The sequence below is a fragment of the Nicotiana tomentosiformis genome, unplaced genomic scaffold (genome assembly GCF_000390325.3).
Source record: "Nicotiana tomentosiformis unplaced genomic scaffold, ASM39032v3 Un00230, whole genome shotgun sequence".
Classification (NCBI taxonomy): domain Eukaryota; kingdom Viridiplantae; phylum Streptophyta; class Magnoliopsida; order Solanales; family Solanaceae; genus Nicotiana; species Nicotiana tomentosiformis.
Genome location: NW_027174789.1, coordinates 48,043 through 65,768, shown reverse-complemented (window position 1 = coordinate 65,768; position 17,726 = coordinate 48,043). Strand labels below are relative to the sequence as shown.

Sequence of the window (17,726 nt, the reverse complement as noted above, 5' to 3'; positions counted from 1 at the left end):
TATTATTACACCTAGTTTATATGAATTAAAGGTGGAATTTGGTGGTTTTTAGAGACAATAATTATTACTGATACTCTCTAATAACCTGATAAGTTCATAAATCTCACAAGCGCACAACAATAATATTATCATCTCATAAATCAAAGTCATAAACATGTTAGTTACAATACTTTCTGAGTACACGGGGTCGGTTGTACTCATATTACACTCATCACTTAATTGTGCAGATTTAGGTGTTGGATCAAGCCGCGATGTCACGCATCAAAATCGAGGAGCGCGACTGGCGCTCAACTGAGTAAAGCCAGTCGAGCAAGCCTAATTTACATTAACCTCTCATCATTACTCATGCATGATTTACCATAATATAATAAGATCTGACGTTCATATTAATTACACTTGGTTCAATGGCCCATATTTCCTTTCTCGTGGTGGTTACACAGTTCTATAAATAGTTGTAAATACTGTGAATATAAATACATGACAAAACTCAAATCTTAAATTACATGATCCACAGTGTACATGGAGCTTCTATGACAATGGATACCTATATATATAAAACGAACTAGATCTAAACACCCACTAGAACTATATCATCCTGTAGAAGTATACATTCATCCAGTAAAAGTTGCAGCGCCCCCGGCAAAAGGGACGTGAGTACATGTGGAATAATAATCGTATGTAAGGCAGTCAAAACAACATATGAAAATACGGTAACTAAAATAAGAGGCAAATAAAGTACATCAAAAAACTACGAAACATCCAATAAAATCACATTTCAAGTCTTATTATACTTGCATCATTCTAACCTTCTTTTAGGATCAAATGCGCCATATGAACTATACGTGGAATACATAATATAATGTAATTGTATCAACATGTACAAACAATGCCAATGAAAGTGGCACCTTCCTCCCTTATTTTACACATACATATTTTGTACACCGTCCTTAGTTTTCACATATCATATTATACACCTATGCGTTTCATAGACCGTTCACAGCGTTCACTTATACAATACAAATACACCTATTCAAGGGCATGGAAATACAACATGAATTTGATGAATCATGGTAACAAAAAATGGTCTTAGATAGCCGCTAACGTCAAGCAAATTTAGTAAGAGCTTCCATTCAAATTTATCGATATTAAGTCGGGGAACCTTTATAACCACCCTCACACAAAGCGGCCATGCCGCCTCACCCCAACATATGCGGGTGGAGGTGTATCACGATACCACAACCTCTACAAAGAAACCATGCCGCCTCACCCCAATATATGCGGGTGGAGGTGTATCACCATACAACAATACCAACACAAAGCGGCCCTGCCGCCTCACCCCAATATATTCGGGTGGAGGTGTATCACAATACCAAAATCCCAACACAAAGCGGCCCTACCGCCTCACCCCAATATATGCGGGTGGAGGTGTATCACAATACCACAATCCCAACACAAAGCGGCCCTACCGTCTCACCCCAATATATGCGGGTGGGGGTGTATCACAATACCACAATCCTAACATAAAGCGGCCCTACTGCCTCACCCCAATATATGCGGGTGGAGGTGTTTCATAATACCATAATCCCAACACAAAGTGGCCCTACCACCTCGCCCCAATATATGCGGGTGGAGGTGTAATCCAAATCACGATACCATATATAAACGCAAAGCGACATAGTTTGTCATTACATTTACGGTCGTGATTTCTCGTATCATTTGAATACTTCATGTTCATGCTTATCATGGAGAAACACAACTCATTACATAGACTTTTTATCAAACATCTAGTGTGCATATCTTTCTACAACCCCCTCCAATGGAATTTCTTCACCTAACAACCACCTTCCACAACAATGATTCACCTCACAATCGCCTCTAGTCGATCCACAACTTCCATTAGCACATGCATGCCCAACAATTCACTTCCAACCCACAAATCGTATCAATTAATTCATTTTACAATCTCTACAATACCAACACAACCTAGGTTAGGCACTTGTGGTTTCCAATCACCATCCCATAAGTCTTCACACATATTGCATACATAAATAATCACCATATATTAGTTAGAGATGGTAGACATACCTTTTATAGTGAAACTCTTTGGGGATTTAAATGAAAATCTATGGATCTTCAAGATTAATCCTTGTTAATACAAGTGTTTAGGAGTAGTAATTAACTCAAAATTACTCCAAAAACATTACCTTGGTTCATGGAAGGGAGGTGTTGGACGGATTCCCCTTGCTATGCAAGCCCTAGCTCAAAGAAATGACTTAGCCCTCTCTCTACCCGGACTTGGGGTTATTTAATGGTCTCCAAAATGGAAGTAACTTTCTGTATACATATCCAAATAATGAACGGTTTGATGCGTTGGAAACTATATTCAAATAGCTTTAGTGTGAGAGGTAGATCACCTCCTATGTCTTTATAGTTTAGTAGCACCATGCATTTGAAGTAGGATGTTGTGCGTATTCCACACAAGTTCTTGCCATTCACAAAACTCCTTAGTATGTTCCAGCACACCCTAAACATATATTCTCATTTCATAATGATGTTTTTCTATCTCATGGGTATCCTTTAATGCTCGAACATGTTATTCCAAAATAATGTTGGCGCACCTTAAAATCTTAAATCATTAGGAAATTTTAACTGGGCCTTATACACGAGTAGCTGTGTTTTGTTACGGAGATGAGGTAGTGTCGCATTTCAATCGCATAGCTTGGCATCTCTTTTCATTTTTATACTATTGTCTTTCTTTCAGATAGTATTGTTATTTTTGTATTCCATACATATATATCTATTTTAGAGCTCATGACTCTATATTTACAAGTTCTGGGGATTTATTATGTATTGACGCAGTTATTTATGGTATTGGCTTCAGACTTGTATTATTATCATTTTTTCTATTATCCTTTTTCGCTCTTATTATGTTTGTCTTGCATAGCAAATGATGTAGGTGCCATCACGACCTGTTGGTATGTTTTTGTTGTGAGTTGTTATGCGACTTCACGGCCGGGGTTGTGTTCCGAATGTTGATCAGTTGAGAGAGTTGATCATTGAGGAGGCTCACAGTTCACGGTAATCTATTCACCCAGGATTCACGAATATTTACCGTGACTTGAAGAATACTTTTTCTGGCGGAAGATGAAGAAAGATATTGTTGGTCACGTCTCTCGGTGTTTGAATTGTCAACAGGTGAAGTATGAACATCAGAAATTGGGTGGGTTGACTAAGACATTGGAGATAGCAGAGTAGAAGCAGGAATGCTTCACTGTGGACTTTGTAGTAGGCTTACCGCATACCTTGAGAAAATATGACGATTTATGGGTTATTATGGACCGGTTGACTAATTACGCACACTTAATTCTGCTAATAACATCCTATTCTTCAGAGCGATTGGCTCATATTTTCATCTAGCATATTTTCTGCCTGTATGGTGTGCCCATTCCATCATTTCTAACTGTATCACGCAGTTCACATCACACTCTTGGAGAGATGTGCTGCCTGAGTTGGAAATGCGAGTCGAGCTGAGTACAGTGTTTCAGCCTAAGACGGACAAATAGTTTGAGCGTACTATTTATATTTTGGATGACATATTGCGAGAATGCCTAATGGATTTCGAGGGTTAATGGGGCCAGTTCTTACCTCTAGCGAAGTTCGCCTGCAATAACAGCTATCAATCAACCATCCAGATGGCTCTATGCGATGCCTTTATGGGAGGCGATGTTATTCTCTGGAAGGTTGGGAGCCTTTTGGGCGTCAATTTTGTTCGTGATGCTTGGAAATGGTTAAGGTTTTTTCGGAGTGACTTCGTACAGCTCAGTCCAAGAAAAAGAGTTATGCGGACCGGAAGGTTCGAGATGTGGCATACATGGAGGGTGAGAAGGTTCTTATGTGAGTGTCGCCTATGAAGGCCATGATGCCATTTGGGAATAAGGGAAATTTGAGCCCGAGGTTTATAAGCCAATTTGACATCTTGGAGAGAGTAGGTGAAGTTTCTTGTAGGCTCCAATTGCCTCCTAGCCTAGAAGGGATACATCCGATATTTCACGTTCTATTCTTCGAAATTACCATGAGGACATGTCACATGTTTTGGACTTCAGCACAGTGCAACTTGATGAGAGTTTGACCTACGCGGAAGAGCCGGTGGCTATTCTAGACCGGCAGGTTTGAATGTTGAGATCTAAGAGTTTTCCTTCTATGAAAGTGAATTGTAGGGGTCAGCAGATTGCGGAGGCTACATGGGAGTGCGAGTCCGATATGAGGAATAGATACCCTCACCTTTTTACCGATCAAGGTATATTTCTATTTCCGCTGGAGGATGAACGTTTCTTTTAGAGGTGGAAAATGTGACGACCAGATAGGTCGTTTCGAGTACTAGCTCCCTTTTCTATGTTTTGAGACCTCCCGTAGCTTTATTTGCTGATATATGACTTGCATGTGTGGTCTGTGTCATTTTTCGGGATGTTTATATGTTATATTTAAAGAAAAAGTAGTTTTTGGATTTAAAAAAACTAGAGTTGACCATGGTCATTATTTTATGTAAACGACCTCGGATAGGTATTTTGACGATTTTGAGAGGTTTGTATGATGTTTTTAGACTTGTCGGGGTCTCGGGTGATCCGAGGCTGTTTCGACGCATTGTGCGAAAAATTGGAAAATTGATTCTAAAAGTTAAAAATCTTGTGTTTTGATAATAGATTCTTGATATTTGGTATTATTTTAATGATTTGACATAGCTAGAGAGTTTTTATGATGTTATTACACTTGTGTAAATAATTGGATTGGAGCCTGAGGGGCTCTGGTGAGCTTCAGATGTGTTTTGGAATGTTTGGAAAGTTGATGCAAGAATTTTCTGGTGTTGATCTACAGGTTCTACAGGTCTTGAATTTGTGAGGACCTGATCGCAATTGAAAGCCTTGCAATTGTGATGTCAGGATCATAAATACGAAGGGGGATTGGGGGCTTAGACTTTGCTTTTGTGTAGAAAAGGCTGCATTTCCAAACTAGGGGAATGTCGCATTTGCGATCTAGGTATCGCATTTGCAACACTGGAGGACTGGGTGCTGCTTCGCGTTTGCGAAGCCTTGTCCGCATTTGCGGGCTAGAGGGTCATAGCAAATGCAAAGGAAATCTCGCATCTACAACAAGAGTGTGGCTGAGACATTGATCACATTTGCAATCAGTGGTTCGCTTTTGCGATGGTCGCAGCTGAGAACAAGAGTTCGTAATTGCGACATCTGAAGTTGTGTAAAAGATGGGAATTTCGGGACTTAGCTCACTTTACACCATTTTTTCAACCCTAATCTCCATAAAGGCTATTGTTAAAGCGGGATTTCTTCCCAAATTCATTGATGAGAAACTTTAACTTGTTTTCAATCAATATCAATTACCTTCTCATGAAATTTATTATCAAATCTATGAATTTCAACATAGAAATTAAGGGTTTTAGGTAGTATTTAGGAATATTATAAAATTGATATTTAGACCACGAATTGATGTTGAGTTTTGAACAAATCACATATCCGGACTCGGAAGTGAATGGGTAATCGGGATTTGGTCCAAATCTTAGATTTCGACCACGTGGGCCCGGGTTGACTTTTTGTTAAAGTTTTCAATTTAGTTAAGGATTGAACCATTTTCAATCGTGGGTAGTTTCTAAAGCTTGTTTTGATGTGTTTGAGATATTTGACTAGATTCAATTGGTCTGGAGGCTTATTACAAAGGGAAAATCATGTTGGATTGTTGACTTGTTTCAGGAAAAAGGTGTTAACCTTGTATTCATGAAACTATAACTTAATTGGTCTGTTTTCTACTTGATTTATGTGTGGGGACAACGTATATGCAAGGTGACAAGTGTATATCTATTGTCATGGATTTAAGCATGCATAGACGACCATTTAATTACATGTTTTCAATTATATTATGCCATTTGTTATTCCAAGTTATTACTTGTTTCATGCTTTAATTGCTACACATCTTTACTTGTAAAATACGTTCCTTTACTTGTTACATGCCTCTATTTGGTACATGTTCGATGTATCCATGCTTTTATTTATCAGCCGCTCTTACTTGTTCTATGCTCAACATATTATTAGATAGATCCTATTACTTGTGTCATGCCTTTGCTTGTTCATTTGTCTTTACTTGCATTATATTTCCCTTTTAATTTTTATTGATTTGTATTAGAGAATTTATATGTTTTGGTTCCTTTTTATGTACGTTGTGAGATACGTCGTAGTTGTTTGTAGCATATATGTATATATGCGGATCGGGTTGCATGGCGCAATGGGTGTGTGTGTGTGTGTGTATATATATATATATATATATATATATATATATATATATATATATATATATCAGGACCCAACTCCCCCTGGAGCCGCGATTACTATTTGCTACGCAAGCCAAAAGTCACACAATTACAATGAGTTCGAATAAACATGATTTAATAAACTCAATAGTTGAAATATTCTAAAATAACTTATGAAAACAACAACAATACAGCTACAACCTTCCCAATGAATTAGTGTCAACGAGTACACGAGCACAGTAGTAGTAGAAATAATGAATGAGAACTTCAAGGTCAAATTCAAGGCTAAATTCTCAATTCCAATGTCTGAATAGTAGAACAGTAGTAGTAGAAATAATGAATGAGAACTTCAAGGTCTGGTGATGGCATAGCAGCTACCTCATAGTCTCCTGGAAGCAGGTAGCAACAAACTCTAGAGTTCTCCTCGTCCGGAAGTACCTGGATCTACACACGAAATGCTGAGTGTAGTATAAGTAAACCCGACCCCATGTACTCAATAAGTAACAAAACTAACCTTAGGTTGAAAGCACTGACAAGCTCAGAAGAAACAATCAGAGACCAATATTAATACCTAATAACTTCTCAGATATAAAGGAAAACAGTGTAAGCGTGTAGCTCAATGATATAATTTTCATCTAGTTCACATATTAGGAAAATAGGCATGCTTTTCATATATAACAGTTAAAACCCAAAACAGACAAAACATTTCATTCACCAGCTAGCATGAGAAAAGTATATCTCTATGCCTACATGTCAATTATACATGTCAAATCAACAACAACATTGTGGATCCATAAAAAATAATCACATCTAGTAACAAATAACTTAATATCATCAAATAATGCCGTAGGAAACAACTTCAAACAATAAAGCTTCGATATTTATCAAAATCAAACAATCAACTCTGGGCTTGTACCTCGGAACCCAGTCAAACTCACAATTCTTGAACACCAATTCAATTACGAGTTCAACCATACAAATTTCATCTAACTCCGACCTCAAATCGACCTTCAAATCCTAAATTTTCACTTTAGGAAAGTTGTTTCCAAAACCCCCAATTTCTTCATTTTAATTCACTAATTAAATGCTAAAAACAAGGATGGAATCATGCAATATAAACAAATCCTAGTGAAACCTACTTACCCCAATCCAAATCATGGAAATCACCTCCAAAATTGCCTAAAATCGAGCTCTCTCACTCAAAATGTGATATAATGACCAAACCCTCGAAATAGAGATGTTAAGTAGTCAGCCCAGGCTTACCCTTCGTGATCGCGGACCCATCCTCGCGATCACAAAGAACAAACTTCCACCTCCTCTAAATTATTCTATGTGAATACGAGACCATGGTCGTGAACGCAAAGTACAACAACATCGCGGTCGTGAAGGCTTACCACCTGACACCCCAGCTGAACTGACCCTTGTACAAAAATGCGACCGTCCAATCGCGATCACGATGATCATTTCCATCCTATTCTTTGCGAATGCATCACCACTTCGTGAACATGAAATACATTTTTCTTGCCATCCACAACACTTTACGATATGCGGCTTACTCCTTGCGAACGCGAATGAGAATACCAGACATTAGATATCAGTTATGCCAAACATGAATAAATGGTTTGAAACTCATCCGAAATACACCCGAGGCCTCCGGGACCCTATCCAATCACTGAAAACAATCCCAAAACATATCATGAACCTACTCGAGGCCTCAAATCACACAAAAAAGCATCAAAACCATGAATCTCACCCAATTCCAACCTAATGAGCTTCCAACTTCTAAAATTCATGCCGAAACACATCAAACCAATCCGGAATGACCCCTATTTTTTGCATGCAAGTCCCAAATAACATAAAAGACCTATTCCAACTCCCAGAACTAAACTCCGAGCCTGATACCGACAAAGTCAATTCTCAATCAAACCTTTCAAACCTTCAACTTTCCAACTTTCACCAAAAAGAACCAAACCAACCTCCAAATCCAAATCTGGACACAAGGCTAAGTCCAAAATAATCATGCGAAGCTATTGGAATCATCAAAATACCATTCCAGGTTCGTCTACACAAAAGTCAAACTTTAATAACTCTTTCCACTTAAGCTTCTAACTTTGAGACTATATTTCCCAATTCACTCCAGGACCTTCCTGAAACCAAACCAACCACCCCAAAAACTCACATTACCATAAATGAACATAGAAGAGGAAATAGATAGGGTAATGGGGTTACAATACACAAAACGACCAGCCGGGTCGTTACCTTCTCCGCATCTTAAACAAATGTTCATCCTCTAACGGGTCTAGAATCATACCTAGAGTCTCAAAAAGGTGAGGTTATATTATAAGCATCTCCTCCTCGGTCTCCCATGTAGCCTCCTCTACCGATTGACCTCTCCATTGTACCTTCACTGACGTTATATTCATTACCCTCAACTTGCGAACCTACCAATCCAAAATGGTCACCATCTCCACATAAAAAGTCAAATCCCCATCTAACTGCACAGTGATAAAGTCCAAAACATGTTACGAATCACCATAATACTTTGGAACTTAGAAACAAGATATACTAGGTGAACACCCGATAGACTAGGTGGCAAGGCAAGTCTGTAGGACACCTCTCCAACTCTCTCAATAACCTCAAAAGGGCTAATATACCTAGGACTCAACTTCATGGGCAATACTCTGAGCAGAACCTTCTCACCCACCATATATGCAACATCATAAACATTTAGGTCAGCATAACTCTTATACTTGAACTGTGTTGTACGAATCTACTCCTGAATCATCTTCACCATCTCTATGGAATCTCAGACCAAATCAGTGCCAAACAGTTTAGCCTCCCTAGGCTCAAACCAACCAGTCAGAGAACAACATCTCCTCCCATATAAGGACTCCTAATGAGCCATTTGGATACTCGATTACAAGTTATTATTGTAGGCGAACTCCGCTAATGGAAGAAACAAATCCCATGATGCTCTAAAATCGATAACACAGGCACGTAACATGTCCTCCAATATCTGAATAGTACACTTGGACTACTTGTCCTTTTGGGGATGAAATGTTGTACTCAGCTCTACCCGTGTGCCCAACTCTTACTGCATCACTCTCCAAATCTACAATATGAACTGAGTGCCTCAATCCGAAATGATAGACACAGACACTCCATGATGCCGAACAATCTCACGAATGTAAATCTGAGCCAACCACTCTGAAGAATAGGAAGTCATCACTAGAATGAAGTTTATGGACTTAGTCAACCAGTCTATACTAACCCATATTGCATCATATTTCTTCAAGGTCCGTGGTAAGCCCACCACAAAATCTATAACGATGCGCTCCAAATCAGAATTCCCGAGGACTGCTTTCAGGACTCAATATGGTCAGTACGGGTTTCTAGGGATATCATTTGGGTAGACCAATGCCCTAATAACATTTATACACATAATGAACTGTGTGTTCCATCCATGTCTTGATTCTTTCATCAACTGTTCATTGATGATTCTTTGGTGTATTCTCGCAGACGGGAGGACCACGAGCAGAATTTGAGGATCGTTCTCCAAACCTTGAGGGAGAAGAAGGAATATGAAAAATTCTCCAAGTGTGAGTTTTGGCTTGATTCAGTGGCATTTTTGGGTCACATGGTGTCTAATGAGGGAGCTGGATATTATCGTCGTTTCGTATAGAGATTGTCATCCATTGCTGCACCTTTGACAGGATTGTCCTAGAAGGGTGCTCCTTTCAGATTGTCCGACAAGTGTGAGGTGAATTTTCAGAAGCTCAAGATTGCATTGACTACGGCCCCAAGGCCGGTGTTGCCTACATGTTTCGGGTATTACACTTTGTATTGTGATACATCACGTATTGGGCTTGGTGCGGTGTTGATGCAAGATGGTAGGGTGATTGCCTATGCATCTCGACAATTGAAGGTTCATTAGAAGAATTACCATGTTCATGACTTAGAATTGGTATCTATTATTCACGAATTGAAGATTTGGAGGCAATATCTATACGGTGTTCCATGTGAGGTCTATACCGACAATTGGAGTCTCCAGTATCTGTTCAAGAGGAAGAACCTTAATTTGGAGCAGTGAAGATGGTTAAAGTTGTTGAAGGACTATGAGATCATCATTTTGTATCATCCCGAGAAGGCCAATATGGTGGTCCTTGCCTTGAGTACAAAGGCTTAGAGTATGGGCAATTTGGCATATTTTGCGGCAGCAGAGAGACCACTAGCCATGGATGTTCAGGCTTTGCTAATCTGTTTGCGAGACTGGATTTCTCGGAGCCTAGCCGGGTTCTTGTTGTAAGGACCCGTAAAAGTTTTCCTAAAAAAACCTGAGGTTTCGTGGTGCCAACGTAGGTGTATGTGTTAGTGATAGTTTGAAGAATATATTTGGTAGAATTGGGCATTTCTGGGGACTATTATGCGGCCGCATAATTACTCTACAGGCCGCAACATGGCCATAGAGTGAGGAAGTCATTTGGGCCATTTTTGGATATCATTTCGCGGCCCATTATGCTACCACAAAACGATTTCACGGGTCGCACACTGATCGCAGTGCTAGCTTGGCAATTTTGTAGAGGGAGGTTCTGTGGCGCATTATGTGACCGCAAAACACGTTTGCGGACCACATAATGGCCGCAGAGTGGGGTAGACCAGCCAAGTTCTGGAGGGCCATTTCGCGGACCGCAGAAGCATTATGCAGTCACATATGCATCCGCATATCCTATTTCATAACTTCTTTTTTGGGTTTTTATAAGCCGACCACATTTCATTATTTAGACCATATGGACCATTTCTAAAGGGAGAACTTGATATTTGGAGAAAAAGAAAAGGCTCTAGAGAGGGAGAGAGTTCTTCAATCAATCATTTCCCAATTCTTACTCAAACTCTTGGAAGAATTAACAAGGGAAGCACACTAGGTCTTCATCCAAGAGGTAAGATTCTACACCTTATCCATTAATTTCGAAATTTAACTATAAATGGACAAGTAGTAAGATAATTCATGGGTATAGGAGTGGCTTATTTTGCATGCATGATTGATCATGGGATGTAGGGAGATTGTTGAGCTAAAATAGTAAAAAATGGGTTGTGGGATGAAGGAATCCTCCATAAAAGGACATCAAAACCTTAATGTACACCTAGTGCTTGATAAAATGCTCAGATGATCTAGAACCATGATTATCTTCCTAATTTTGGTTCAATTTGCTACTTTTCTAAAATAGATTGAATTTGCTAAGATTTTCGGAACATTTAGAGTTAAGGAAGCTTAAGTAAGGTATGTTGGCTAACTACTTCTCTTAAAATTTAACCCCACAATATCCATGTAAGTCTCGAGTTGCTTATTGTGAATCGATTACCCGGATAAGCCGGTGTCAATAGACATCCATGATCAATATGTAATTCAAATGCTCTTGTTATGTTGTACTACTATTTGAGAATGTGTTCAATGTAGGGTTTGCATATCTAAATGCCTTGACCTCAAGGTCTTTTCAAAGGAAAGCTAATGAAAGCTTTTGTAAGAAATCGTAATGTTCCTAAAACTCCTATTTTCTCAAATGTGTGCTTAAATGTTTTGAATAGAAATGCCTTGTTGCTGGAAAGTCCATGATGATAGTTGAAAGTAAAAAAGTGTGCATGAAATACAAAATATGAAATACGAATCTCGTAATGCAAAATGTGAAATATGAAATGTGATATGAAACACGACAAATGTGGCAAGAGAAATAATACAATTGTGACAATTAGTGCCAATGAAATGAAGATATGTGCAAGAAATATGAAACGGGGTGATTGATAGAAAAGGGTGATGTCTCACATGAGACGGCCTACCCGATCGGGTCGTGATCGGATACCATGCCACACACGTGGCGGTGACTGTGTTAGAATTGTAATTGAAATTGTGTTCTTGTTGATGTGTCACATTAGACGGCCTAGCGGATCGGGTCGTGATCGGACTCCATCCCGCACACATGGTGGTGACTATGTTAGAATGGTAATGGAAATTGTGATTTGGTTGATGTCTCACATGAGACGTCCTAGCCGATCAGGTGGTGATCGGACGCCATGCAGCACACATGGCGATGGCTGTGTTAGAATGGTAATTGAAATTGTGATTTGGTTGATGTTTTGCATGAGACGTCCTAGCCGATCGGGTCGTGATCGAACGCCATGCCGCACACATGGTGGTGACTGTGTTGGAAATCGTAATCAAAATTGTGAATAGTGGTATATCGGTACCAAATATTTTCCAACTTAAACTTTAGAGATTTATTTAAAACTTATCTTATCTTCAATTTGATATTAGGTAATTGTTTGAGGCTTTAACTGATATTACGACTGTCCATACTTGCATTACTGCTCGTTTCTTTGTGAGAGTGTTAAGTATATATACTAGTACTATTCAATAGTACAAACGTCCCTTTTGCCGGGGGCGCTGCATCTTTAATGAATGCAAATGGTTCCAATAATCCATTAATTTTAATATACTTTATACACCTTTAAAATCCCCCACTAATCCAATAATTAACCAATTACCCACATAATTAAGAATTATCTCAAATTACTTTAAAATACTACTCACTTTTTAACATACTTTATACACCTTACTATCGTAGCCATGTGGTACCTTGTATGGTACTAGCCCATAAATACCGGGTATTTTAGCTTGGGCCGTATTTTATCCCAACATGTCAAACTTTGACGTAAATTCATTTTCTTTGATTTTGTTACCCTCTTATCTTCACGAATTTACTCATCACTTGTTTGAAATAACGTAATACTTATAATTCTAAAATAATCTCGTTCCCGAGCTTATGTCGATTAACTTACGACGAAACTTTTAACATAAACAAATGCGGGATGTGACATCTCATTTTCGAGATTTCATCAATTTATTTATGGCGTACTCTCACGTACAAAAATTTGGGGTGTAACAAGATACTAATAAATTCAATTAAGGATAAGCAATTACGGAAAAGATAATAATGACTTCAATTAAGGATAAGCAATTACGGAAATATTAATAATAATTTCAATTAAGGATAAGCAATTATGGAAAGGATAATAATAACTTTAATTAAGGATAAGCAATTACAGAAAAGATAGCATGGCAATAAAGAGGAAATATCTTCAATTAAAGAGCATAAGCGTTTAATTGGCAACAAGGGTAAAACATGAATCAATTAATTCCAAATAAGACGCGTAAGGGTAAATTTAGTAAATGGGTTACTTAACATGCTAAAACAACTTCACATCTAATGAACATAAGAACCAAAGAGCACTAAACGATCAAATTTCCAAAAATAAACCCGAGTATGTACTCGTCACCTCACGTACACGGCCTTCACATGACACAATTAGCACAAATGACTCAAATCCTAAGGGGTAGTTTCCCCCACACAAAGTTAGGCAAGATACTTACCTCAAAGAAGCTATACCATTACTCTAAGATGTCCTTATCGAGTGGAACAACCTCTGGATGGCTCAAATCTAGCCAAAAAAACTTCAAATCATAAACAAAACTCATAGGAAATGATTTCGGATAATCAAGCGTCAATCTTTAAATAAACAAAAACGACAACCCACAAATCAACCCTGGGCCCATACCTCGGAAACCGACAAAATTCATAAAATCTGAACACCCATTGAATTACGAGTCCAACCATACTAATTTCATCCAATTCCGACTCTGAATCGATGTTCAAAACCCAATTATTCTCTTCAGAAAAGGTTTTTGATAAAAACTCCCAATTCTCCAATCAAAACACGATTAATTCAAAAATGAACCCCTGTAATCATATTAAAATACAAACATTATAGTTTGATACTAACCCCCATGAATAGACGAGAAGAACGCCAAAAAGATCACCTCAATCAGAGCTCTAGAACTCAAGATATACTCAAAATACTAAATAAATGCAGTCTGATTTTTTTAATACACAGGGAATTTCGCTTCCGCGACCAAAACTCCGCACCTGCGGTCTACCAGCTATAATTACATTTGCGGACCATTTTTTGCACCTGCGGGGTCGCAGATGCGGACCCAACTTCACATCTACGAAGCACCAGCACCGGCTCTCTTCCCAAGCACCATCACCGGGGAGTTGTTGTAAGGGTGGAGAGTTTGGTCACATGAGGAGGTGGTGTCCCCGCCTAGTGGGAGGTCCAACTTAGCAGAGGATCCAGTCTATGAAATCAGCACCAGTTTCTTCACCACCCGCTCAACCAGCTCGAGGTGGAGCTCAATCAGCTAAGGGCCGCCCAAGATGGGGAGGCCGATCAGGGGGAGGCCAGGCATGTTTCTATGCTCTTCCTGCCAGACCAGATGCCATTGCTTCGGATGCCGTGATTAAAGGTATTGTCTCAGTTTTCCATAGAGATGCCTCTGTAGTATTTGACCCTGGTTCAACTTATTTATATATGTCCTCGTATTTCGCTCATTATCTGGATATGCCCCGTGAGTCTCTAGTTTCATCTGTTCATGTATCCACTCCAGTGGGTGATACTATTATTGTGGACTGTGTATATAGGTCGTGTATGGTGACTATTGGGAGTCTAGAGACTAGAGTGGATAGTATGGTCAATTTTGATGTGATATTAGGTATGGATTGGTTGTCTCCATGTCATGTTGTTCAAGATTGTCATGCTAAGACCGTGACATTGGCGATGCTGGGGTTGCCGAGGGTTGAGTGGAGCGGCTCTGTAGACTATATTCCTAGTAGAGTTATTTCATACTTGAGGGCTCAGCAGATGGTTGAGAAGGGTTATCTATCTTATCTGGCATTTGTGAGGGATGTTAGTGCAGAAACCCCTACTATTGATTCTGTTCCAGTGGTGCGAGATTTTCTGGATGTGTTTTCTGCAGACCTGTCGGGCATGCCGCATGATAGAGATATTGATTTGGTGCTAGGCACTCAGCCCTTTTCCATTTCACAGTATCTTATGGCACCGATAGAGTTGAAGGAATTGAAAGAGCAGCTTCAGGAACTCTTTGATAAGGGATTTATTCGGCCTAGCGTGTCACCTTGGGGTGCACCAGTTCTATTTGTGAAGAAGAAGGATGGCACTATGAGAATGTGCGTTGATTATAGATAGCTGAACAACGTCACAATCAAGAACAAGTATCCTTTGCCGCATATTGATGATCTGTTTGACCACCTTCAGGGAGCGACGGTGTTCTCCAAGATTGATTTGAGGTCAGGGTATCACCAACTGAAGTTTTGCGAGTCAGATATTCTTAAGACAGCTTTCAGGACCCGATATAGCCATTGTGAGTTCCTTGTGATGTCTTTTGGGCTGACCCACGCCCCAGCAGTGTTCATGCATTTGATGAACAGTGTGTTTCAGCCTTATCTTGACTCGTTCGTTATTGTATTCATTGATGACATCCTGGTGTACTCTCGTAGCCAGGAGGAGCATGCCCAACATCTGAGGATTGTATTACATCAGTTGAGGGAGGAGAAGCTTTATTCAAAGTTCTCCAAGTGTGAGTTTTGGCTCAGTCGAGTTGGACAAGGATCTATCTTATGTTGAGGAGCCAGTGGCTATTTTGGACAGGCAGGTCAGAAAGCCAAGGTCAAAGAACATTGCTTCCGTGAAGGTTCAGTGAAGGGGTCAGCCGGTCGAGGAGGCGACTTGGGAGACCAAGCATGATATGTGCAGCCGTTATCCTTATCTTTTCACCACATCATGTATGTCTCTATGCTTGGTCGTGGACAAATGATTGTTTTAAGATGTGGAGGATGTAATGACCCGGCCGATTGTTTTGAGTGTATTAGCCCTGATCCCCAATTTACTGCTTTCCCCATATCTTTTTCTGCTTATGTGACTTGCCGGGAGGTCTTGATTTTCGTTCCGGAGTGTTTTGGGACACTTAGTCCCTAAAATAGAAGCTTAAGTCTTAGGATTTTGACCGTAGTTTGATATGTGTGAAGACGACTCTGGAATGAATTTTCATCGGTTCCGTTAGCTCCGTTGGTGATTTTGGACTTAGGAGCATGTCCAGACTGTGAATTTGAGGTATGTAGCTAATTTAGGCTTGATATGGCGAAAGTCGAATTTTTGGGAAGTTTGATCGGGGGGTTGATTTTTTGATACCGGAGTCGGATTCCGATTCCGGAAGTTGGAGTAGGTCCGAAATGTTGAATATGACTTGTGTGCAAAATTTGAGATCAATCTGATGTGGTTTGGTATGATTCGACATCGGCTGTAGAAATTTGAAGTTTCAAGTTCATTAAGTTTGGATTGGAGGGTGATTCATGTTTTTGTTGTTGTTTGACATGTTTTGAGGGCTAGACTAAGTTCGTATGGTGTTTTAGGACTTGTTGGTATATTTGGTTGAGGTCCCAGGGGCCTCGGGTGTGTTTCGAATGCTTAACGGGTTGAATTTAGACTTAGGCAAATGGTTGGCGTTTTCTGGTTTCTAGTGGTTTCGCACATGCGGTGGGGAGACCACAGGTAGATACTCGCATGTGCGGAATAAGGAGTGCAGGTGCGAGGGAATTTCCGCATCTGCGAGCCCGCATATGTGCTTGATGTTCCGCAGATGCAGAGAGTGAGCTGGAGGGGAAGACCGCAGAAGTGGACCTTTGTCCGCAGGTGCGCACACGCAGGTGCGACCACTTGCTCGCAAATGCGGACCTAGCCCATTAAGTCATTTCCGCACCGGCGAAGGAAATTTTGCAGGTGCGGCGTCGCAGGTGTGACGGTAGGTCCGCAGATGCGGAATAACTGGGTAGAAAATAGAATTTCATTCCGATTTTGGGAATTTGAGAGCTCGGTGTGAGGCGATATTGTGAGGCCATAAGATACTTACCCCAAGATTGTTGGGGTAAGTAATTTTAACTCGGATTGGACTATATTTCATGAATCTATTGCTATTTTCATCATCTAATTAGGGATTTGAGTTGGAAATTTGGGGGAAAATGGTAGAAACTTCATAGACTAAAATTTCGAGTTTTGGAAGGTGATTTGAGGATGGATCCGAGTAATGCTTGTATGGTTGGACTCGTGAGTGGATGGGTGTTCATATTTTGTGACTTTTGTCGGATTTTGAGACGTGGGCTCGGGGGTCGGTTTGAGCCTATTTCGGATTTTGGCTTGTAATTTCGTGTTTTTCTTGTAGACATGATTCCTTTAGCCTATATTAATTATATTGTGCTGCTTGTGGCTAGATTCGGGGCGTTTGGAGACTGATTCGAGGGGAAAAGGAATTTTGGAGTAGTATTTTTACGCGATTTGAGGTAACTAACAATTTTAAATCTGGTCTAGAGGCTATGAAACCTCGGATTTTGGTATGATGTGATTGTTTTGGAGGTGACGCACATGCTAGGTGACAGGCGTGTGGGCGTGCACAGTGGGGGATTGTGACTTGGTCCATCCCGTGAGACTCTAAAGTCGAATAGCTTATAGT

The 17,726-nt window shown here is 39.9% G+C and overlaps 1 protein-coding gene across 1 annotated transcript; it reads left to right on the top strand.

Moving 5' to 3' along the window:
- The first annotated feature begins 14,503 nt into the window (after window positions 1–14,503).
- On the top strand, window positions 14,504–15,409 carry LOC138903964 (uncharacterized). The gene has a single exon (XM_070192525.1). It carries the CDS (start codon window positions 14,504–14,506, stop codon window positions 15,407–15,409), a length of 906 nt encoding a protein of 301 aa, XP_070048626.1.
- Window positions 15,410–17,726: the final 2,317 nt, after the last annotated feature.

Excerpts from the sequence above, each read along its gene's own strand:
- LOC138903964 (XM_070192525.1), top strand. The coding sequence starts at position 14,504 with ATGAAATCAGCACCAGTTTCTTCACCACCCGCTCAACCAGCTCGAGGT.